Consider the following 25,000-nt stretch of genomic DNA (forward strand, 5'->3'; position numbering starts at 1 on the left):
CACCCCAGGAACTATACACAGACTAACACCAGCGGTCTTCACTCCCATAGCCTATATCACACCACCCATGAGACACGTTGATGGGGTAGGAGGGCGCAGAGGGAGGAAATGTAGCATTGCAATAATCTCACGCTGCTCCAAAAACGGAGGAGAGAATGCAAGCCACACACAAAAACACGCACTGTTCCTTTCTCCTTCCCACTTCCAGAATTAGAAGAAGGTTTCATGTTCTCTGAAATTGTTATATTCTGGAAATGTTTCCCAAAAATGAACTACAAACTGGTTAATCACATTAAAAGCTGCCTTCAGCCTGGCATTTTTGATCATTGTCAAATTTATTTTCTTTCCTTTTCAAAGCCACTCTCCTACTCTGCTTTCAGCTCTAGCTACAGAAAGGAGGTGAGAAAATGGAAAGGATTAACACTACATTGAGTTTTATCCTGGAAAATAAAGATTCTCCTGGAATTTATCACTAAAAAGTCAATAAAATGCAACAAAGCAACCACTCTATAATAACATTACATTATTGCCAAATTGCCAGAGTCCTATGGAAATGGCACCCAAGTCCTAAGCAATTTTTGCAGTTTTACGCCTATAATTTCCACACACACACAAAAAAAATCGTTTTATGCCAAACTAAGAATAGTTTATGACTACTTTCCTCCTCATATAAAGAGTTTCTCTTTAAGACACTTTCCTTATTTAGAAAACTTAACCTATGACAAAGTATGGCATTCTATATATGTACTTTTCTATATATATATATAATTTCAATTTTAAAAAACTGTATATGAGATTAGAAGCCAATTCTTCAATTATAAATTGATCATAAATAAATTTGCTAAAACAAAAAGCTTTACAATCTAAATGTTCAAGATTTGATAGACTTTCTATGTTGTAATATATTAATTTGAATTTTCAAAACTAACGAATAATGAAAGTCAATTGTAGGTGTCATTAATAGCTCAGTTGAAATTTACACACAAGATTAACAAGACTGAAATCAATTAAAAGAAATTATTTGAAACTGTATTTGTGTGTGTGTGTGATGTGTGTGTATCTATATATGGTCAAAATTAAAGTCTGCTAATTGTTACCTAAAAGTGACCTTAACTATTTTAGGGAACCAAACCAAAAATATTAGAAATACAATTAGGATCACACTAAAAATTTATAAACAACCTCTTTTGAAAGAAAGAAAATCAACAAGAACAACAAATAGCTTTCTATATCACAAAGAGAATGTCTCTATTAATTGAAAACACTCAATTTTTGAATGTTTCAATGAATTAATTCAAATTTTGAACAAGTTTAGGGCAATATATATCAACTTAATTTTTAAATAACTCCACAGGTAATTTTAAATATACAGCTCTGGCTAACTCAATACATCCGAAGTCACTCGAATTTATCATAAGCACAGGAGACTAACAGATGAATATAAGGAGTACAAAAGGGAATTCAACTTAATTCAAATACCATCTGTTCTGTTCTGCTTCTGTAACACAGATGAGCTCATGTTTGATTGGTAAGTGGCAGTGACATCTTATAGCATGGAAGTCACACTGATTCATCTGAGAGTTTCCTAAGCAAAAAAGTGGAGAGAGTGAAATGAAAATCTTAGGCAAGAAAAGGAAAAAAAAAAAAAAAACCGTCACCTGACTTGGCCTTAGCAAGAAGCTGTATTTTAAGAACAAAGCAACCACTCTATAATGACATTAAATCATTGCCAAATTGTCAGAGCCCTTTAGAAATGGCACCCAAGTCCCAAGCAGTTTTGCAGTTTCATGACTAAAAGTTTCATGCAAAAAATTATTTTATGCCACGCTGTCAAAGAGCCTACAGCTGGGTCCCACTCCCCAGACAGTGCACCCACAGCCAGCCAGAGGCTCCCTCAGTTTGGCTACCTGCACTGGCTCCATCAATGGCCACTATCACAGGAGGCCCAGGGCTCAGAGTTCCACTTCTACGTGCATTGTCTCAACACCCACCGCCCATGTACCAATTCAAGCATTGCCAGGTTTCCATGTTGCTGTTTTTGTTTATTTTATTTTATTTTACTTTTGAGACGGAGTCTCACTCTATCACCCAGGCTGGAGTGCAACAGCGCAATCTAGGCTCACTGCAACCTCTGCCTCCCAGGTTCAAGCGATTCTCCTGAATCAGCCTCCCGAGTAGCTGGGATTATAGGCATGCGCCACCATGTGTGGCTAATTTTTGTATTTTTAGTAGAGACGGGGTTTCACCATGTTGGCCAGGCTGGTCTTGAACTCCTGACCTCAGGTGATCCACCCGCCTCGGCCTCTTAAAGTGCTGGGACTACAGGCGTGAGCCACGGCACCCGGCCTGTTTTTTTGTATATTTTAGTATCCATTTTAGCAACATCCAGCCACACTGAGATGCCTGCTTGGGTGGTCCAGATAATCTCTTAAGGTAGCAATTATGGTTTTTGCTAGTAGTTACCAAGTTGCAATGATTTTGAGAGATCAGCTGTAATCTTACTTTTCCCACAAGACACTTATTATTTTTAGTGTATTGTTGTGCAGAATGTATGGCTTTTCAGGGACATAAATTTTCCATCATAGCAGAAACACCAGTGAGTATTTATCAAGTGCCTACTTCCTATGTACAGGCAATGGACTAGGTACTCGAAGTTAAATTTAAGGACCTAAAAGAATATGTTTTCTTAAAGATCTCAACTTAGCCACGGGGGCCTGGGGGAGATGAGAATTGTGCACTTAGCATTAGTTTGCTAGGGCTGCCATAACAAAGTACCATCTGCTCAGTGGCTTAAACAACAGAAATGTATTGTCTCACAGTTCTGAAGGCTAGAAGCCTGAGATCAGTGCCTGAGCCTGGAGAAAACCCAGATGTCCAGCTGCTTTGGCCCTAGGGTCATTTGCTGAAAGGAGTCCTTTTAGGGTTTGGAGGATGAGGGCTGGAGTCCTTTAACTTCCAAGAATGGGGTCCTGGGGCATTACCTATCAGTGTGGGCTAACCTTCAAAGGGGCAGCACCTTGAGGGTACAAGTTCAGACAGTAGCCCAGCTTCACCTCAGCTGAGTGACCAAGAAAATCTCAAACCTTGGTTCTGGACTACTGTGAACAACTTTCACCTACAAATGACCAGGACGCCTAAATCATGGGGTAAACCACCAACCAGGCTCCAGGTGGCCACCTGGTAAAATACAGACAGGTAACAAATAGCACTGCAAAGGTTTTGAAAACAGAAGTGACATTGAAACCACAACCCACAAAAGGCTAGTTAGAACAGAACACATGCCCTGAGCTCAACTAGGTCAATGCCTGCTAAACAAATGCGTCAATATTCTCCACAGTATTTACACAAGACACAGAGTCTCAGAACATAATAACCAAAATGTCAAGGATAAAATCCAAAATTACTCAGCATATAAAGAACCAGGGAAATTGCAACTCACATGGGGGGAAAAGATATCCCATGCAAACATTAATCATAAGAAAGCCCGAATGGCTCTATTAATATTCATCTTCAGAGAAAGAAAACTGTGGGAGATAAAGAAAGACAGTACATAATAATAAAAGGGTCAATTCACCAAGAAGATATAACAATCCTATACATGTTTGTACCTAACAATAGAGCATCAAAATACATAAAGCAAAAACTGACAGAATTGAAAGAGATAGGCAAATCTAAAATTACAGCTGGAGACATAAAAACTCTAATCAGCAACAATTGACAGAGCTAGTAGACAGAGTCAGCAAGGATATATATAGAAGAACTGGACACCATTAACTAACGGGATCAAATTGACATTTATAGAATACTCCATTCAACCACAACAGTATACATATTTCTTTTCAAGTACAAAATGGAACATTTATAAAAGAAATCTTAGCAAACTGAAAGGGACTGGAGTCATACGATGTATGTTCCTGACCATAATGGAATTAAACTAGAAAGCAATATGAAAAAATAACAGGAAAATCTTCAAACACCACTTGGATATTAAACATCACACTTCTAAATAATCCATGGGTGACAGGGAAGGTCTCAAAGGAAATTAGAGAATATTTTGAACTGAAAGAAAATGAAAAAAAAAATAAAAGTTTGTGAGATTCAGCTAAACTTAGAATGAAATTTATAAGATTAAATGTTTTCATTAGAAAAGAAAAGAGTCGCAAATCAGGCATCTAAGCTTCTACCTTAAGAAATTTTAAAAGGAAACCAAAATGAACCATTGCAATCATAAACTCTAACTTGAGCTTCACTGAGTACCAAAAAGAGGGGAGAGAGGGAATGAGGCAAAAACAACAGTGAAAGAGATCACGGCTCCGAATTTTCAACAAGTGATTGCAATGGCTTGAATGTGCGCCCCAAAGAGTAAATGTTGGAAACTTCATCTTCAATGCAACTGTGCTGGGAGGTGGACCTAATGGGAGATATTTAGGTCATGAAGGCTCTACTGACATGAATGGATTGATGACATTAAAAAAGGGCTTGAGGCTGTGAGTTCAATCTCTTTCTCACTCTCTCACACATGTTCTCTTGCCCTTCCATCTTTCACTATGGAATGACGCCACAAGAAGGCCCCTGCCAGATGCTAACACCCTGATATTAGACTACCCAGCCTCGAGAACTGTAAGAAATAAACTTTTATTTATAAGTTACCCAGCCTGTGGTATTCTGTTATAGCAACACAAAACAAAGACAGTAATGAATGGCCACAAAGACAGTAATGAATGGCTTCAAAGACAGTAATGGGCTTCAAAAAGCCCAAACAGGATAAATGAAAAGAAATACACACCTGGTTACTTCACAGTGAAATGGCAGAAAGTGAAATACAAAGATAAAAATATTGAATGCAGCCACAGAAAAAAGAAAGATTACTTTCCAAGTACTAGTGACTAACTTCTGAAACGCCACAGTGAAGATTTGAAGACAGAGAAATATCTTCAAGAAAATAACCGCTAACCTAGAATTCTCTACCCAGCAAAAATAGCTTTTAAGAATCAAGAGAAAAATGAAGATCTTTTTCAACAGACAAAACCCAAGTTAGCCACCAGCAAAATTTTCATTGTCAACATCAAGAATTGCTTTTATTGAAAACACATAAAACAGAGAAAAAAAATCCCAATTAGTAAAATATTATAAAGTAATTATACAATAAAGCTAAATTTGCCATAAGAATAAACAAAATCATCTACACCTTTCTCCTTATTTCAGGAGTTAAATCTGATCCTCAAATTTTAAATCTAACAGATAATTACCTAATTTTCTGGTAAGGTAAAGAAACTGAGATGGAAGCAGGTGAGACTATAAGATTTTAACCCCAAAATGTGCATTTTCCTATGAACATTACAAAAGGTGACTGAGTTAGAAGGACCTCTGTTTGTGAACATGTTAACTGGCTGGGAGGGAAAAAAAAAAATGACTCTGATCAAAGAGAGAGAGGTGTGTATATAATAACAAAAGACAATGGTCTCACAGTGTAAAGCGAACTTTTTTCAATTTGACAAGATCATGCCTGTGATGTCGAACAGTGCATTTTCTCATTTTCATCATTAATTGACTCATATTTCTTCCCCATTGCAACAAACATCAGCTCCGTATTCACAATCCCTCTGCTTGGAGCTTCATCGACAAAGAACAGCAACATACAAAATAGCACCACAGTGCACTGAGAAATGTCACCAAACACTAAGCTACGGGGCAACTAAAACTGGACAGATTTATATTTGTTCTATATCTGGTCAACGGAAACTGCAGAATTTAGCTGAATAATACACGATTTCCATTCAGCCACATGTTAGTGACTTTCGGCCCTCTGATCATCTTCCCTCCTCATTAAATTATAAGATCCTTTAAGGAGGTACTCTGCATCATTCACTGAAAACAACATTTAATAAGCACTTTGTGCCAGGTCCTGGAATGGAAATGATTGAGATCCCTCCTTTCATCTTTGGCAGCAGCAAAGACAAGGAAATAAATAATGTGAATAGGGTTATGAAGACACTGTGATGGGAAGACAAGAAGGAGTAACTAGGGAGTAGATCATTCGACAGAAAGAACATGTGTAAAGACATGTTTGAGAGACAGAATGCATTCAGGGAAATGTGTTTCTATGGAAGGTTTGGTTCAGGAACAAGAGGAGTCTAGAGTCGGATGAGAAAAGGTCTTCTATGCAATGTTAAGGAATTTGGACTTTGCCCTGGAGGCAATGAGGAGCCAAAAATTACTACTTTTTTTTTTTTTTTTTTTTTTTGGAAAGCTATAAACTCTGGCACTGGAGTCGAAAATGAGAAGGAATGGAGAGAGGCAGGAGGCAGGAAGTTGACCTCTTTGGTGGCTGTTTCAATAGTTGAGGGAGGTTTTACATTGCTTTGCTGTCACTCCACAGTATCTAACACAGGGCCTACCACATAAAGGAGAATAGTAACACTGAACTGAATTGATTCTAAGAAGAAAATACCTAATTTCTTATAGAGTGGTTTATCTGCTTTCTAAGGTCCATGAAGTAATTCCTTTCCCAGGACAGGGGGAGAAATGCCATTATCATGTACACGCTGGCAAGACTACTGCTGTGGTTTGGTCTGTCCCCACCAAAACTCATGTTGGAATTTGATCCCCACTGTGGCAGCAGTGGGAGGTGGGGCTTATGGGCCTACTGGGAGATGTCTGGGTCGTGGGGGTGGATCTCTCATGAATAGATTAATGCCTTCCCAAGGGAGTGAGTTCTCACTCTCACGGAATGGATTAGTTCCCAAGAAAGTGGGTTGTTCAGAAGAGTCTGGCTTCCTTGGTTTCTCTCTTGCCATGTGGTTTCTTTGCACACATCATTTCCACTTCTGTTTTCCAACATGAGTTAAAGCAGTCTAAGGCCCTCCCCAGATGCAAATGCTCAATCCTGAACTTTCCAACCCCCAGAATCATGTGCTAAATAAACCTCTTTACTTGATAAACTATCCAGTTTCAGGTATTCTGATACAGCAACTCTAAACGAACTAGGACAGCCACCAGTGCCTTTCACAGCATTCCAAATATACAGTCAAATCCCTGGAGAATCCTGGTTCTCACAGGTTTTTTGTGTGTGTTCATCTTATCACATTTACAGTAATCTTAAAACCTTTAGTGGGAAAAGTTTAAAAAAAAACAAAAAACTGCAAAGCAAAATGCTCTGACCCCAGAATGCCAAATACATACTTTTAACAATATAAACTAAGCAAAGGGAAAGATGTTGTACTCTACCTAGTAAGAAAGTAAGAATGCATCCAGCAGTTAATTTCTATTTAAAAACGCCATTCCGGCCCTGCCCAGTGGCTCATGCCTGTAATCCTAGTACTTTGGGAGGCTGAGGAGGGTGGATTTCCTGAGGTCAGGAATTAGAGGCCAGCCTGGCCAACATGGTGAAACCCTGTCCCTATTAAAAATACAAAAATTAGCTGGGCATGATGGCAGGCGCCTATAATCCTAGCTACTCGGAAGGCTGAGGTGGGAGAATCGCTTTAACCTGGGGACAGAGGTTGCAGCGAGCCAAGATTGCGCCACTTCACTCCACCCTGGGCAACAGAGCGAAACTCCATCTTGAAAAATAAACAAAAATAAAAAACAAAATAAAAATGCAGTTCAGAATTCTCAGCCTAACATCACAGAAATATATATCCAGCTTTCCCAGGAGACTAAAGAGGCAGATTTATTTCAATACATTTTGTATCTTTGTTAAAACAAGTTATCAACTCATAGTCATAGCTTCTAAGTTAATACTGGAAACATTCTATCAATAATCAAACTGACACTTAAAACAGAAGACTAGAGAAGGAAGATTTCATGATGTGAAGTGATGAAATTTAGACATATACATCTTACGAAGCAACAAGAATATTCAGTCAAAGAGAGATACAATAATTCTTATCAAATTTTAAATCCAAAGCCAAGAAAGAATGTTTCAGAGATAAGCAAGGTGGAGAAAAGAACACTATACATAATGAAGTGATTTTGAGACTTTTCTTAAATGGAGGAAAAGGTGACCAATTTTTAAATGCATTCGATAAGTTTTCCAGCCATTTCTTCATATTAGAACTGAATCCAGTTTTCTGGGAGGCTACCAATGAACTTGGTTCTTGATAAGGAACAAAGCTATTATTAAGTTCTGAAGAAATATGGGGGGTAGGGAATAGTGAAAGGAATGTCCCATCCCCGGCCTGGGCAACATGGCAAAATCCCATCTCTATCAAAAAAAAATACAGAAATTAGCTGGGTGCAGTGGTGTGCGCCTGTAGTCCCAGCTACTCAGGAGGCTGAGGTGGGAGGATCCCTTGAGCCCAGGAGTTCGAGGCTGCAGTGAGCTATGATTGCACCACTGCACTCCAGCATGGGTGATAGAACAAGACCCTGTCTCAAAAAGAACAACAACAAAAAAGAATGTTCCATTCATGTAACATGCAGTTTCTTTTTTTTTTTTTTTTGAGATGGAGTCTGGCTCTGTCGCCCAGGCTGGAGTGCAGTGGCACAATCTCGGCTCACTGCAAACTCTGCCTCCCAGGTTCACGTCATTCTCCTGCCTCAGCCTCCTGAGTAGTTGGGACTACAGGTGCCCATCACTACGCCCGGCTAATTTTTTTTTTAATTTTTAGTAGAGACGGGGTTTCACCGTGTTAGCCAGGATGGTCTTGATCTCCTGACCTCGTGATCCGCCCGCCTCGGCCTCCCAAAGTGCTGGGATTACAGGCGTGAGCCACCGCGCCCGGCCGTAACATGCAGTTTCTACTAATTTTACAACTGAGCTACAGTGTTCCTGGCTCGTATTTGGAGCAGAGATTTAAAAAGCAATAAAATACTCTACCAGAGACATGCACAATTAAATTTCAAACTGAAACACAATAAATAGATTTAATTTATTGCCCAATGTGTAATCACTTTTCATAAATGGAGGTGGGAATTCCACATCTAAAGGTCTAGACATTTTAATCTCACCCTAAAGGGAAAAAAATGATACATACGGCCGGGCATGGTGGCTCACGCCTGCAATTCCAGCACTTCGGGAGGCCGAGGCGGGCGGATCACCTGAGGTCAGGAGTTGGAAACCAGCCTGGCCACCGTGGTGAAACCCCATTTCTACTGAAAACACAAAAATTAGCCAGGCGTGGTGGTGTGTGCCTGTAAGCTATTGGGAAGGCTGAGGCAGGAGAATCACTTGAACAGGGAGGCGGAGGTTGCAGTGAGCCGAGATTGTGCCATTGCACTCCAGCCTGGGCGACAGAGCACAACTGCGTCTCTAAAAAAAAAAAAAAGAAAAGATATATACAAAAATAGGGAATAATTTAATTTTTCTTATTTTGCATTTCCATGTCTAGGCACGTTCAAAGACTTTTAATGTGATATTATGATGCACATTTGAAATTTTAAAAGACAAGGCATTGTATATTGGCTTCCCTTTTATATGGGCATACTAGGATTACACATTTTGATTCCACTTAAATCTGCACTATATATAAAAGATAGGTAAAATAGGATCCTATACATAGTGACATGGAATTTTTATATTTTTATACATTCTAAAATCTCCCTAACATTATGATGAAATTATTTCAATATTTTGTTCTTTTTTGTACATATTAATATCCCACACATCTGTCTCTAAAGAGTTTTGAAAGAGAACTTATCCACTCAATAGTTAAAATGGTTAAAATGGCAAATTTTATAATGTATATTTTACCAACTTTACAAAATGAATAACTGAATATACCCAAAACCACTGATATTTACACTTTAAAGGGGCAAATTATATGGTATGTGAATTCTATCTTAATATAGCTGTTTAAAAAAACTTACAGAGCCCTCTTCCAGCAAAGCTGCCTTGTCAACACTTTGATTACTCATTATGTGAAAATATAAATATTGTTGATTCTGTGTCAAACAGATGATTCAGAAGAGATGGACACTGACTGTGAAGAAATGTTAAGAATTCCTTAATCTATTTTAAATTATGTATATACAAGAATAACACATGCAAAAAATCTATACTTAAATAAGTGGCTCTTTCAATGTTATAAGTAAAGGTTATAGATAATTAGAAAGCATCAACATTATTTAATTTATAGCATTTTTTCTCTTTTGGTGGTACATGTAATTGTAAATCTTACAACTGCATTTTTTTGGTTTTTTCGGTTTTTTGTTTTTGAGACAAGGTCTCACTCTGTCGCCCAGGCTGGAGTACAGCAGTGCATCTCCTGGGCTCAAGCGATCCTCCCACCTCGGCCTCCCAAGTAGCTGAGACCACAGGTGCATGCCATCATGCCTGGCTTATTTTTGTATCTTTAGGGGAAATAGGGTCTCACTATGTTGCCCAGGCTGGTCTCAAACTCCTGAGTCAAGCAATCCACCCACTTCAGCCTCCCAAAGTACTGGGATTACAGGTATGAGCCACCACACCTGGTTACAATCACATTTTTTTCTTTTTTGGTGGCACATGTAATTGTACATCTTACAATCAATGTGGTTTCAGATTCTGAGTTGAGACTTAGCAAAAAGGGTTAAAAAATGGAGACATGGAGCTTCTAATCTCTAAACACCTATGTATACAGCACTCCCAGCACCGTATACATACGCCTGTGTTCATACACATGTGGCCCTTTTCCTACGCCTCCTGTGAAATCAAACACATTTTCATTCCAATAAAGCAATTTCTGGAAAGTTAAAAAAGACACTGGGGAAAGGTATTTAAAATGAATACCATTTTGCTAATTAAATGTGTTTGCTATTACAATTACTAAAATAAATGTACTCCCCTTATGTGACGGTATGACAAAGCAGGAATCTGATGGACATATTATGTCAATTACTCATTTGAATCCATGACTCAGAGTATTTTAAATATACATATGGAAACCAGAGTCTTTTCATAACCAGACTCTACAAACAAGAAATGTGTGCCAAGACGTGACAAACACAATCTTAAAAAGCTTCACAGATTTAAATCTTCCATTTAAAGCACAACCTATTTTATCAATGCTTTTATGTAATCCCCAAAATACAGCAACACTGAGTTTAAAATTCCAAAGATGTTTTCTGGTTTCAATGATGGAAATTGCTTGTCCTGTCTACAATGAACACACACAGTAGGACACAAAATTTCAAAGAGAAAATTCATATATTGATGGAGACAATTTTTGAAATTTTCTTGTCATATATGAAAAGAAATTTGTGATGGATATCTCTGGACCACAACTTTTTTTTTTTTTTTTTTGAGATGGAGTCTCACTCTGTCACCCAGGCTAGAATGCAGTGGTGCGATCTCGGCTCACTGCAGCCTCTGCCTCCTGGGTTCAGGCAATTCTCGTGCCTCAGCCTCCCAAGGGATTACATGCATGCATCACCACGCCTGGGTAATTTTTGTATTTTTAGTAGAGATGGGGTTTCACAATGTTGGCCAGGCTGGTCTAGAACTCCTGACCTCAAGTGATCCGCCTGCCTTGGCCTCCCAAAGTGCTGGGATTATGGGCATGAACCATCGTGCCCCGCCGGGACACATAACTTTTCAACTGGAAGAAAAGTATTCTAAAATGTTATATTTTTACAATAACTTAAGAATAATTTTGGTCACTATAGAGGTAACATATGCTCATAGAAATCAGAATAAATAAATAATAATAAAAGTATCAATGATCTCACTACCCAGCTATAACTGCTATTACTACTTTTTCCTCGAGAGCCTTTCTGTCTTTATCAGGGAAAGGACAGTGAAATGGCTAAGTGTCTGGTTCTGGAGCCTCATTTCCAGGTTGAAACCCCCCTCTTCCACTTACTAGACCACGTGATCTTGGGCAAAAGAGTCAAAATCTCTATGTATCATCTGTAAAATAGGAATAGTAATAATACCTACTTCATCGGATTTTTAATGTAATTATCCTGCCCATACGGTTTTGCTACCTGCCACTTTCACTTAATAGAATGTGTGAACGAACGGTTTCCATGTCATTAGATATTCTTACATAAAATGTTTAAGGGCTACAATTATTCCGCTACATGGCTGTTCCATAATGTATTAAGATCCCTATTGCTAGGCATTTAAACTGCTTCCAATTTTTCACTATTATACAACAAGCAGTTATATGAGGAGAGTAGGAATGATTGAACGCTGGGGATCCCACATTACAGTGGCAATGACAGCAATAGGGGCTTCGTGCAGACCAGGCTGTTTGCCTGTGACCAGGATGCTGGTTTCCTGGTCACCCAAGCTACCTTGCTTCTTGCTTTTTCCCAAGTTTGGTGCCCAGCCGCTGGCCCTTCTAGGCGCTCCTAGCAGCCTTCCAATTAATTTTCTTAAGCCTAAATGAGCCAAAGTCAGTTTCTGTTGCCTGTAACCAAAACACCCTCCTGATAGAAAAGATAATCATTCTCTTCTATATATATCCCATTAATTTCAAAATGGACTCAACGAGAACCTGTGATACACACACAGGTGTACACATGCACATGCATGTGAATAAGCTACACAACCAACTAACCTTCACAGTCTGCCACATCCCAAGAAGCAGCCAGTGAAACTAGACAGCTACAATGCAAAGTGCAAATTCTCTCTGAAAGAAAGACATTTTTATCACAACGAAAATTCCACCATGAGAGTCTTCACGCACTTATGAGCCTGAGATGCTATACTTTCACTAATGCAAAATTACATAGAATACATAAGCTACAGAAAGGCTAATCTAATCTTTCTCGAAGGAAAAAAAATAAATTACACATTATACCCAAATACAAATACGAAAACAACAACCACTACTACTAATTACTAACAATTACACACTACTCTATACTATACGCCAGGTACTGTTGTAAACCCTTTTCATGTTAATCATCTAATCTAATTCTTGCAATTAATCTATCATAGGGACTAGTCTTATCCCGTGTTATAGGTGAGAAAACTGAGGCATCAGAGAGACCGAGTAGCTTTGCCCAAGATAACACAGCTATTAAAGATTTGAACCCAGGCAATCTAGCTTCAAATCTGTGTTCTTTACCACCATATATACTGTTTCTTGATTTTTGTCTTATAATGACAGATTTTTGCATTCTAATCATATATTAAATTTTGGCTGTGTGTGTCACAGATGGGGCCTAAATGGCCAGAGGATATTTACCACACAGTTGGATGAAGACCCTCTATATCGCCTATCCCACTAAGACTACAATTCCAGTCCACAGAGTGACTATCATTCCCCTTCTCCCAACAAATGCCAAGTGCTATTGTACTTCCAAGCCTTTGCTCAATCTATTTGCATTATTTAAAATGCCGTCCCAACCCATCATCCCTTTGCCTATTTCCAACCAATCATGCCAGGCCAGGTTCAAATGCCACATCCTACACAAACCGTCCTCAAATCCCTCCAGCTGGAATCAATCTGCCTTTCTCCATACTTCTGTGATTCTCTTCACCTTTCCATCCTTCCCTTCCCAACATAAAATTCTACAAAGCAGGGACTACATCTGGTCAATTCTCCTTTTTTATTTGACATCCTCTATGGTACAGAAAAAGGTTATTGCCAAAAGTAGTTGTTCAGTTAACAACTACTGAAGTTAAGAACATTGGGGTGTTAAAGACTTCTCTACCAAAATGCAATCCCAAGGAGGCAAACTGGAAAATATCCAAGATTGAGAAAAATTCACCCTATCATGAAACTACTATAAGCCCCCCTGTAAACCTATATCTAAAAACCTATCATTAAGATACACTGTGGTTTGTGAAATTTCAGCATTTATTCCAGTAGGTCCTTTTATGGTCTGAATGTGCACACTGTGCAAAATGAAGGAGGAAATTTTTTGGGAAACTATTTAAAATATTTGGTAAATACCGGGAACACAAGGTCACATGAACCACAAGGAAAAGGCCTGAAACTCGCTAGTACTTTCATAAGCAGTGTGGGTGCTAACTGCAAGCAAGTCAGACAGGTGGCCAGCCTCTGTCTTTAACAATTCCATTGTTGCCGGGAGCAGTGGTGTATGCCTGTAATCCCAACTGCTCAGGAGGCAGACGCAGGATTGCTTGAACCTGGGAGTTCAAATCCAGCCTGGGCAATATAGCAAGACCTTGTCTCTTGAAAAAAACAGAAAAGAGAATTCCAGTGCCTTCTACAACCTCTTATTTTCCCCTTCAGTTGGTTTTAACTGATTGAAGGATTCAATCAAAGCTAAGCAGCTCTTTTGCTTTTTTCGTTACCAGCTCATGACTGCATTAATCACAGGCACTACTGCGGTGAAGATGAAATATTCCTTTTGCATTTTCCCCAAGTAAGTGTGGAAAGATGTAGGAAGAAATCCAAAGGTGGTTACAATTATTAGCCAAATGGAAATAACACATCGTAGATTCTGTGATTTTTTGGTAAAGGTACATTCATGTGTCACCAGAAGGAACAAGATTGAACAAAGATGACTCACTGCCCTCCGCACCTGCAAAGCAGACGTAGAGAGTTCCCGTCACCTCTGTTGCAAGGGTGTGAAATTGAAATGTACCCTCATTAATTCTTCTGCCACTACAAAGGACCCTCACCATGGGGAGCCACTTACAGAAAGCGTTCTTTTTTGGAAAACTTCCTATATTTCAAAATAACTTAAAGAATGTAAGTGGATTATTTGTAACTCAAAGGATAAATGCTTCAGGGGATGGATACTCCATTCTCCACAATGTGCTTATTTCACATTGCCTGCCTGTATCAAAACATCTCATGTACCTCATAAATATATACACCTACTATGTACCCACAAAAATTTTAAAAGATAATAAAATTTTTTAATTGTCACCAAAAACAAACAAGAAAGACACTGACATTAAGATATTTCTGATTGGGCTTCATTGATTCCTTAAGATCCAGACTCATGAGGAGCTCCTAGAAATCCCTCGGACCTAACAAAACTGACAAATGGGAAACAACCATTCTTGAACACCGAGAAAGTTGAGTGTCAACCTCCAGCCATTCTCACTGCAAACGATCTTTCTGTTCTATTTGCAGGTTACCCTGCACCAAACAGCATACAGTTACAGGAAGCAAGAAATATTAAGCTCCTCCCAGCCTTCTCGGAGCCAGTCCCAGAGTGGTATTAAGTGGCATTCCTGGAGAAAAGAAGTTGCCCTCAATGAAACCTCATACGTGATCGATCTTTTGAGTATTAGTAACAACACCAGAGTATGGAGACATCTTACTGTTCACCTAAACAGCCAGCCTATTGGCATATATACACGCCTGACCCAGAAACTAGGTGACAAGTATCCCAAAAGTGTGAAAAGCATGGAAAGTGAAGTTGCTGACCTAATTTGCCTATGTGAGAACCCTTTCAAAAGTCATTCTTCTTAAAATCTCATTCATAACAGACATCTCTGAACTCACTCACAAGTTTAAGAAAATCTCTTGAAAGTATGCAAAAACCATGAACAGAACAAACCTCATCACACTGTAATGAAATTCAGAACCTATTCACAACCTAAAGAACACTTGGCCATTGTTGCTGTGCAGAGCCTTAACAACTGGTCCATACCAGGCATTCCCTGTTACGCCCTTGCACTAAAGACTTGCAATTTTTTTTTTTTTTTTTTTTGAGACAGAGTCTTGCTCTGTCGCCCAGGCTGGAGTGCAGTGGCGCGATCTTCGCTCACTGCAACCTCCGCCACCTCGGTTCAAGCGATTCTCAGCCAGGCACGGTGGCTCACGCTTGTAATCCCAGCACTCTGGGAGGCCGAGGCAGGCAGATCACCTGAGGTCAGGGGTTTGAGACCAGCCTGGCAAATATGGTGAAACCCCGTCTCTACTAAAAATACAAAAAAATTAGCTGAGCGTGGTGGTGCATGCCTGTAATCCCAGCTACTGGGGAGGCTGAGGCAAGAGAATCGCTTGAACCCAGGAGGTGAAGGTTGCAGTGAGCCGAGATCGCACCACTGCGCTCCAGCCTGGGCAACAGAGAGAGACTCTGTCTCAAAAAAAAAAAAAAGAAAAAAAGAAAACGACACAGCAGCATTGCCCATTAGATGCAGAGCATTTTCCAGAGCCATTTCTTCAATTCCGTCACTAGAGACACAGCTGCGAGCCTAAAGTAATATGCGCACTTTAAATCAAGGAAGAAGTTTAGTAAGAAGGCTCTTAGTAACCTTCTGAGCATAACAGAATGGAATTCAGTATTGACAAGAGTAACAAATTTGTGGTGTAACCTGAAATTTGGAAGAGGTTGAGTTTTCCTAATATGATATTAAGCTAATGCATTGTGTTGAAAGTCATTCTGTACACCCAGAAGTGACATGTTAAGGGAATAGCATGATTCCTGATGTGCAGTTATTTACCCAGGTTCTTTCCTCTCCAAGCCTACTCTGCTATACTCTCTCTACAACGCTGGGGCTAGAGTTGCACCAACTCACCTAGGTTTTCCAGACCCCCTGTTGGCTGACTCCCTGTTAACTTCTGCCAACAGGAAGTCCTAGAGAGAGGATGGAAGATGACAGGAGAGAAAAAGTGACTTACTTCCTAGTTTCCTATTTCTGTCAGTATGCCACCAGCAGCAGCAGATGGTGGTTCCAGCCCCCACCTTCCGTAGTCACTCTTAGTGCCAGCCTCGCCACACCCCCTCACAGACACCGGCAAGCCGCAGGGCTTAGCCCTAGGTTGTCCTCAGGCTATACTGTGTTCACTCCCTCACCGGCTGGCTCTCCAAACACTGACCAGATGGGAGCCCTCTCGGTTGACTTGGCACCCACCAGGTCACAAACCCTCCCCAGGGGTTCAAACACTCACTGAGCTGCACCCACACCCTCAAACATCTGTACAGCAGTTCTGCAGTGCCTCTCTCGGAGGCCTGGAGACCAGCCCCACAGGAGCCCTGCACCAAGCTCCAAAGCTGTGGTAACACCATCTCTTATTTTTCCCCAGCCCTGGAAGTGATAGTGTCTGCACTATCCTAGTACCCCATTTCCTTTGTGTTTTGTCAGCCTTTGAACTTGTATGTAACCCAATCCCCGTATTCAATCGCTTCCATCTGAAATGCCTGGAGTAGTTTGTTTTTCTGACTGGACTCTCAGTGAGTCACAGAAGACAATGAAAAAGCATTTGATAAAATTCGACATCCAAGTATGATTTTTTTAAACTTAATACAAGAAAAAGATATAAATGTTTTCTCCACATGATAAAATATACGTATTTCAATTCAAAAGCTAATATCTCGCTTCATGGAGAAACATTAAGAAACATTTCCATCAAAGCCAAGAGCAAACAAGGACATCCCTCAAACCACCAACACATAGTACATAGTACACAGACTCCTTTGTACTGTAGAAGAGTGTTTGGGATGCACTAATGACTCAACAGAATAAGAAAAAGAGCTAGAAATAAAAAATGAGGTCCTGAAACATCGTTCAAGGATATAATTATTTATCAGGAAAATATACTGAAAAACTATTATAAAGAATAAGAATAATTCAGTGAGATAACCGCGAACAGAATTAGAATACTTAAAACAACAACCTTTGTATCTACAGCCAATCTTAGTTCACAGATGTGATAAAGATCTCATTTAAAGCAATAGTGAAAAAAGACAAAAATTCCTAGAAATAAACTTTAGAAATAAAACCATATGAAGAAAGTTTTATATACAAAGGGTTGAACAAATGGAAAAACATAACAAGTTCTTGGATAAAAAGATGCAACATAAAATCAGTTCTTTCCAAATTAATCTAGGAATTTAACGCAATCCTGTGAAAATATTTATGGAATTTTTCTTGGGGAAGAATCAGGGAACTAGATACCAAGAGCTAGCTCACAGGAAATAAACATAAACAGCCCGTGAATATATGAAAGGACCCTCAACCTCACTCAAGAGAGATGCAGATTAAACCTACAATAAGATGCCATCTCTCACCCATCAGACTGGCAAAAATCCAAGTTTGACAATCTATTGAAAAGATGATGCAGAAACAGACTGGAACAAATGCAAAATGTTACAACACCTAAGTAGGGATGTCCAGCCATATCTAGCATATCTTTTTAAATGCATGTGCTGTTTAACTCCGCAATCTTACTCTGGGAATGTCGTGCATAGACAAACTGGCACATGTGAAGAAATCACACGCATGGGGCTACTTAGCACATCACTGAGGAACAAAGGCCTGGAAAAAGCCCAAGTGATCCAGCAACACAGGACTGATTGAGTAAATTCTGGTAAATACACAGCCATGAAAAAGGATGAGAGAGGTCCCCAGGAAAATAGTACGTGACAAAAACAACACGCAAGTGGTAGACATAGGGCGCTGCCTTTTGTGTAAAAAGGGGAGTTAACAAGTATTTTAGCGTTTGCTTGTATTTGCATGTTGAGAACCATGGAAGGATCAACAAGAAACTAATAAAATAGCTACCAACTGCAGGTGCAAGACTTATTGAGTACTCCTTTTTATAGCACTTTGATTTTTGAACCAGTTCAATGTATTACCTAGTCGAGAGGTAGTGATAATAACTAATAAATAAATTTTAAAGGCCAAGAATAATGGAATAAAGGTCAATGATACCAAAAGGCAGTTCAGTGGAAAAACAAATACAAATGACACCTAAAAAGATATTTATCCAAAATCATAAGAGAAAAGCCAATAAACGAAAAAGAGATGGCATGTATCTATCAATTTGTGAAGATCAAGAAATCTGATACTAAGTAGTGTTGATGATGGTATACAGAAACAGCCACTCTCAGACATTGCTGGTAGGCATATAAATTAAAATAATCTCTATGAAGAGCTATTTAGCAAATTTAAATTTAAATTAATTTTAAATAAATTTCTTTTCTTTATAAATTACCCAGTCTGTGGTATTTGTTATAGCACCAGACAATGGACTAAGACAGTAGAGAACACCAAGTCTGTCACTCTATTAAAAACAGTGGATAACTGGCAAAAACTGTCAGAATCAACTGTTTCAGAACACTGGGAAATAATCAAAAGCTTACTACAAGCAAGGGAACACCTAATACAAAATAAACAGCTAAGAGAGAGTCATGGAATTTTAATTTACCCTGGTACCATCCGCTCCCCAGTTCAGGAAGGCAACAGTTAACATTCCAGTACAGGTACTTAGTACCACAGGGAGCAGAACATATCTTATTCTCAAAGAATTGTGGTTGACTGATTTGACCTGTCTAGTGGCTCCCTGAAGAACTGGCTCAAAGGGTATGCCTGTCTTTTGCCTAACTCAGAACTCTCCCAGGGCTAAGGTAGATATCAAGGGTAAAAGTGTGGGAGTGGTTGAGGTCTACAGGGGAGGAGAGATGGGGTGTAGGGGCATGCATTTGTTGAAAACATTTAATGTACTCATTGCTATTACCTGGGGCAAGGGACAAACAATAGACTAATGTAAACACTTGGGAGGAAAGGCTAAGGAATGAGATACTTTAGGGAATATGGGCTTCATTTGAAGAGCTCCTACATATTTTTGTGAATCAAGAAAGTCACATGCATGCCACAACTGGGTGCATGCTCAAAAAAGACCTAAGAGGGCCCTAAGCTCCTACCTCTGGCTGACTTTCAGGATCTTTGCAAGCAGGAAGTAAAAACTAAGGCAGAGTTGTAAAATGCCTGGCTGCACCTTGAAGGCGTGCCTCACAACATACACACAGCCCATCCGCAAAGACTGGGAGGTTTCTGTTGTTGTTGTCATTCCAGACGTGTAAATAAATCTCTAGTAATTCATTAGCTGACCACTAAGCTAGTGGAAGAGATGCCCCTGTGGCCACACATGACAAAGGATACAGACCTCACAAAATTAGTTCAGAAAAGCCCTATATGAAAAAAGCATAGCTATAACAAGCAGCAACAATACACAGGGAGAAGGAGAACCTCATTTCCTGAGTTACCACATTATAATATACAAAAAATCCAGTTTGGAACAAAAAAATTACAAGACATAAACAAAAAACTATGGCCTATACACAGAAAAAAGAAATTAACAGAAATTGCCCCTGAGGAAGCCTAGTCACTGGACTTACTAGACAAAGACTATTTAAATCAATGGTCCTAAATATACTTGAAGAGCTAAAAACAAAAACAAAAGCCAAGTCTAAAGAACTAATGGAAACCATGAGAACAGTGTCTCAACAAATACAGAATATCAACAAAGTGACAAAAATTATAAAAAAGCAATCAAACAAAAACTCTGGATTTGAAAAGTACACTAACGTAAATTAAAAATTCACAAGAGAGGCTCAACAGCAGATTTGAACAGGTAGATAATTAGGTCATGAGAATAGATAAACCTGAGAATAGGTAACTTGAGGTTTTCTGGCTTGATGAACAGAAAAAAAAAAAATTTTTTTTTTAAATAAAGAGAGTCTAAGAAGTCTGTGGAATACCATCTGGCATAACATAAGCATAATAGGAATCCCAGAATGAGAGAAGAGAAAGGAGCAGGAAAATCATTTTTAAAAATAATGACTGCAAGTGTCCCAAACTTGATGAAAAACATGAATTTACACATTCAAGAAGCTAAACAAACTTTTAAGTAATATAAACTCAAAGGGATCCACACAGGAACACATTATAATCAAATTGTTATACGACAAAGACAAAGAGAGAATCCTGAAAACAGCAAGAGAGAAACAACTAATCATGTAGAAGGGATCCTCAATAAAAGTCACATCTGACATCGCATCAGAAACCATAGAGCCAAAAGCAATGGAATTATATATTCAAATTACTAAAAGAAAAACATTGTCAACCAAAAATTCTGTATGTGCCAGAACTATCCTTCAAATACAAAGGAGAAATAAAGACATTACAAATCTAAAAACCAAGAAAGTTTGTAGATAGTAAACCTGCTCTACAAGAAATGCTGAGGGGAGTCTTTCAAGCTGAAACAAAAGAACATTAGATGGCCGGGCGCAGTAGCTCACACCTGTAATCCCAGCACTTTGGGGAGGCCACACAGACAGATCACGAGGTCAGGAGATCGAGACCATCCTGGCTAACAGGTGAAACCCTGTCACTACTGAAAATACAAAAAAGTAGCTGGGCATGGTGGCGGGGCCTGTAGTCCCAGCTACTTGGGAGGCTGAGGGAGGAGAATGGCATGAACCCGGGAGGCGGAGCTTGCGGTGAGCTGAGATCGCGCCACTGCACTCCAGCCTGGGCGACAGAGTCAGATCCGTCTCAAAACAAAAAACAAAAAACAAAAAACAAAATTAGACAGTAACCTGACCCATATAAAGAAATAAAGAACACTAATAAAGGAAAATATATATAGGTAAATTTAAAAAATGAATAGTAATGTTGGCTTGTAACTCTTCTTTTAAAAATATGATTTAATGGATGGCTGCATAAAAATTATTACAAATACACGCTGATGAGCACATAATGTATAAAGATATAATCTGTGACAATAACAAGATAAAGTAGGGGACAGAACTATATAAGAGCAAAGTTTTTATATGCCATTGAAACTAAGTTGGTATTAAGTTAAACTAGATTGTTATAAATTAAGATGTTAATTGTAGGCCGGGCACGGTGGCTCACGCCTGTAATCCCAGCACTTTGGGAGGCCAAAGCGGGTGGATCACGAGGTCAGGAGATTGAGACCATCTTGGCTAACACGGTGAAACCCCATCTCTACTAAAAATAAAAAAAAATAAAAAAAAATTAGCCGGGTATAGTGGTGGGCGCCTGTAGTCCCAGCTACTCAGAAGGCCGAGGCAGGAGAATGGCGTGAACCCGGGAGGCGGAGCTTGCAGTGAGCCGAGAGCGCGCCACTGCACTCCAGCCTGGGCGACAGAGCAAGACTCCGTCTCAAAAAAAAAAAAAAAAAAAAGATGTTAATTGTAAACCACAGGGCAACCACTAAGAAAATACTATTTAAATTTGTACTAAAGGGAATTAAAATAATACACTAGAAAATATTTACTTACCATAAACAAGAGATTCTTTTTAGATCTAATTACACAAATAGGTTGAAAGCAGAAGGACAGAAAAGGATAACCCATGCAAACAGTAACCAACTGCAGTGGCTATATTAACATCAGATAAAATAGACTTTAAGACAAAAATTGTTATAAGGGACAAAGAAAAACCTTATATAATGATAAAAGAGTCAAACCATCAAGAAGATGTAACAATTATAAACATATATGAACCTAACAATAGAGCCCCAAATATATGAGGAAAAAAACTAACAAAATTGAGGGAGAAATAGCTCTACGATAATTGTTGGAGACAGCAATACTCCATTTTCAATAACAACAGAACAACTAAACAGAAGATCAACAAGAAAACAGGAGACTTAAAAAATACTATAAAGCAACTATACCTAACAGACATATACAGGACAGTTTACCCAACAGTAGCAGAAAACATATTCTTCTCAAGCACATGTGGAACATTCTTTAGGATACATATTAGGCCACAAAACAAGTCTTAATAAATTTTAAAAGAATGAAGTCATACACAGTATCTTCTGCATCCATACTGGAATAAAATTAGAAATCAATAACAGAAGGAAATTTGGAATTCACAAAAATGTGAAATTATACGATGTTAATCAATAGGTCAAGAAAAAAATGACAAGAGAAATTAGAAAATACTTTGAGAAGCATGAGAATGAAAATACAACATATCAAAATGTGTGGCATATAACAAAAGCAGTGAAGAGAACAAAATTCATAGCTATAAATGCCTATATTGAAATAGGAAGACCTGAAACCAATAACCTAAACTTCCATCTCAAGGAATTAGAAAAAGAACAGCAAATTCAACCCAAAGCAAGCAGAAGAAAGGAAATATTAAAGATTAGAACACAGATAAGTGAAATAGAGAATAAAACAGCAATACAGAGAATTAAGAAAATCAAAAGTTGGTTCTTTGAAAAGATCAATAAAATTGACAAATCTTTAGATAGACTGACCATGGAAAAAGGAGAGAAGATTTCAATCACTAGAAAGAAAAAAAATGAAAGTGGGGACATGGGCCAGCGCAGTGGCTCATGCCTGTAATCCCAGCACTTTGTGAGGCTGAAGCAAGTGGATCACCTGAGCTCAGGAGTTTTGAGACCAGCTTGACAACATAGTGAAACCCTGTCTCTACAAAAAAGACAAAAATTAGCTGGGTATGGTGGCACACACCTGTAATCCCAGCTACTTGGGAGGCTGAGGTGCGGGGATCCCTTGAGCCTGGGTGGCTGAAGCTGCAGTGAGCCGAGATCATACCACTGACAGAGTGAGACCCTGTCTTGAAAGAAAGAGAGAGAGAGAGAGAGAGAGAGAAACTAGGGACATTACTACTCAACTTAAAAAAAATACTATGAACAATTGTATGCCAACAAATTAGGTAACTTAGATGAAATGGACAAATTCTTGGAAATATGCATACTACAAAAACAGACTCAACACAAAAATTAAAAATTTTTTAAAGACTCAAGAACAAAGAGCAAAATGAAAAGACCTATAACAAACAGATTAATTCAATAACCAAAAGAACTTCCAAAAAGAAAAACTCTAAGACCAGATGGCTTCACTGGCGAGCTTTACCATAAACATTTTTTTTTTTTTAATTAACAAAACCCCTTCATAAATTCTTCCAAAAATAAAAGAAGAGGAACCATTTCCTAACTCATTCTGTGAGGCCAGTATCACCCAGATACCAAAGTCAGACAAAGATGTTACAGACCAATATCCTTTATGAGTACAGATGCAAATAATCCTCAATGAAATATGCACAAATTTAACATAGCGCATATTAAAAGGATTGTACACCATGATCAAGGGATTTATCCCAGGAATGCAAGGGTTCAACATACAAAAATCAATCAATGTAATATGCCATGTTAATAGAATAAAGGGGGAAACCACAATATCATCCAAATTGATACAGAAAATTTTTTTTGACAGATTCCAACATTCATGATAAAAATATTCAACATCCTTGGAATAGAAACTCCCTCAACTAGATAAGGGACATCTATGAAAAACCCACAGCTTAACATCATATTTACTTGTGAAAGACCAAATGGCTTCCCCACTAATAACAGGAACAAGACTAGACTGCACTTGCCAAATAAGGTATCTGGATTGGAATGGAAGAAGTAAAACTATCTCTGTTGAAAAATGACATAATCTTATATATAGAAAACCCTAAAGAATCCACACAAAAGCTGTTAGTGCTAATGAATAAGCTCTGCAGAACTGCAAAATACAAGATCAACATACTAAAATCAGCTGTATTTCAATATACCAGCAATGACAATCCAAAAATGAACTTCAGAAGAGAATTCCATTTACATTAGCATCAAAAATAAAATACTTAGAAATAAACTTAACCAAAAAAATACAAGACTCATACACTGAAAATTACATTATTGAAAGAAACTGAAGACTTAAACAGAAAGACATCCTGTGTTCACAGACTTAATAATATGAAGACATAATATTAGATGACAGTATTCCCAAAATTAACCTACAGATTCAAAGCAATTTCTATCAAAGCCCCAAGTGCCTTTTTTATAGAAATGGATATGCTCATCCTAAAATTCATATAAAACTACGGGAGCCCAAATAGCAAAAATGATCTGGAAAAAGAACAAAGCAGGGGGACTCATACTTCCTATTTTAGAACTTACTACAAAGCAACAGTAATCAAAACAGTGTGGTACTGGCATAAGGAGAGACATTATAGATCAACAGGATACAACTGAGAGTCCAGAAATAAAGCCATATATTTATGGTCAACTTTTTTGTTCAAGAGGGTGCCAATACCATTCAATGGGGAAAAGGATTTTTCAACAGTCTTTTTAACAAATGGTGCAGGAACAACTGGATATCCACTAGCAAAAGGATAAATCTGGACCACACTATGTCACAATATATATAAAGATTAATTCAGAATAGAACAAAGGTCTAAATGTAAGAGCTAAAACAGTAAAACTCTTAGAATAAAACATAGAGGTAAATTAGTTATGACTTTGGATTAGGTAATGATTTCTTCAATATGATACCAAAAGCACAAACAACCCTTTTTTTTTTTTTT

General features: G+C 38.5%; 1 protein-coding gene across 3 annotated transcripts in view; it reads right to left on the reverse strand.

Moving 5' to 3' along the window:
• SMURF1 (SMAD specific E3 ubiquitin protein ligase 1) overlaps nt 1–25,000 on the reverse strand; it is a 102,740-nt gene that overhangs the window by 66,930 nt on the left and 10,810 nt on the right. Inside the window, exon 1 of one of the 3 annotated variants that reach the window (XM_058442955.1) lies at nt 1,480–1,589. The exons of the other annotated variants lie outside the window; for them this stretch is intronic. Within the exon in view, the coding sequence (XP_058298938.1) occupies nt 1,480–1,519 (40 nt within the window). The 5' untranslated portion in view covers nt 1,520–1,589. Of the gene's footprint in view, nt 1–1,479; nt 1,590–25,000 lie in introns of those variants that run through there. 3 annotated transcript variants of the gene reach the window in all.

Source organism: Hylobates moloch, unplaced genomic scaffold, assembly GCF_009828535.3.
Source record: "Hylobates moloch isolate HMO894 unplaced genomic scaffold, HMol_V3 SCAFFOLD_1, whole genome shotgun sequence".
NCBI lineage: Eukaryota > Metazoa > Chordata > Mammalia > Primates > Hylobatidae > Hylobates > Hylobates moloch.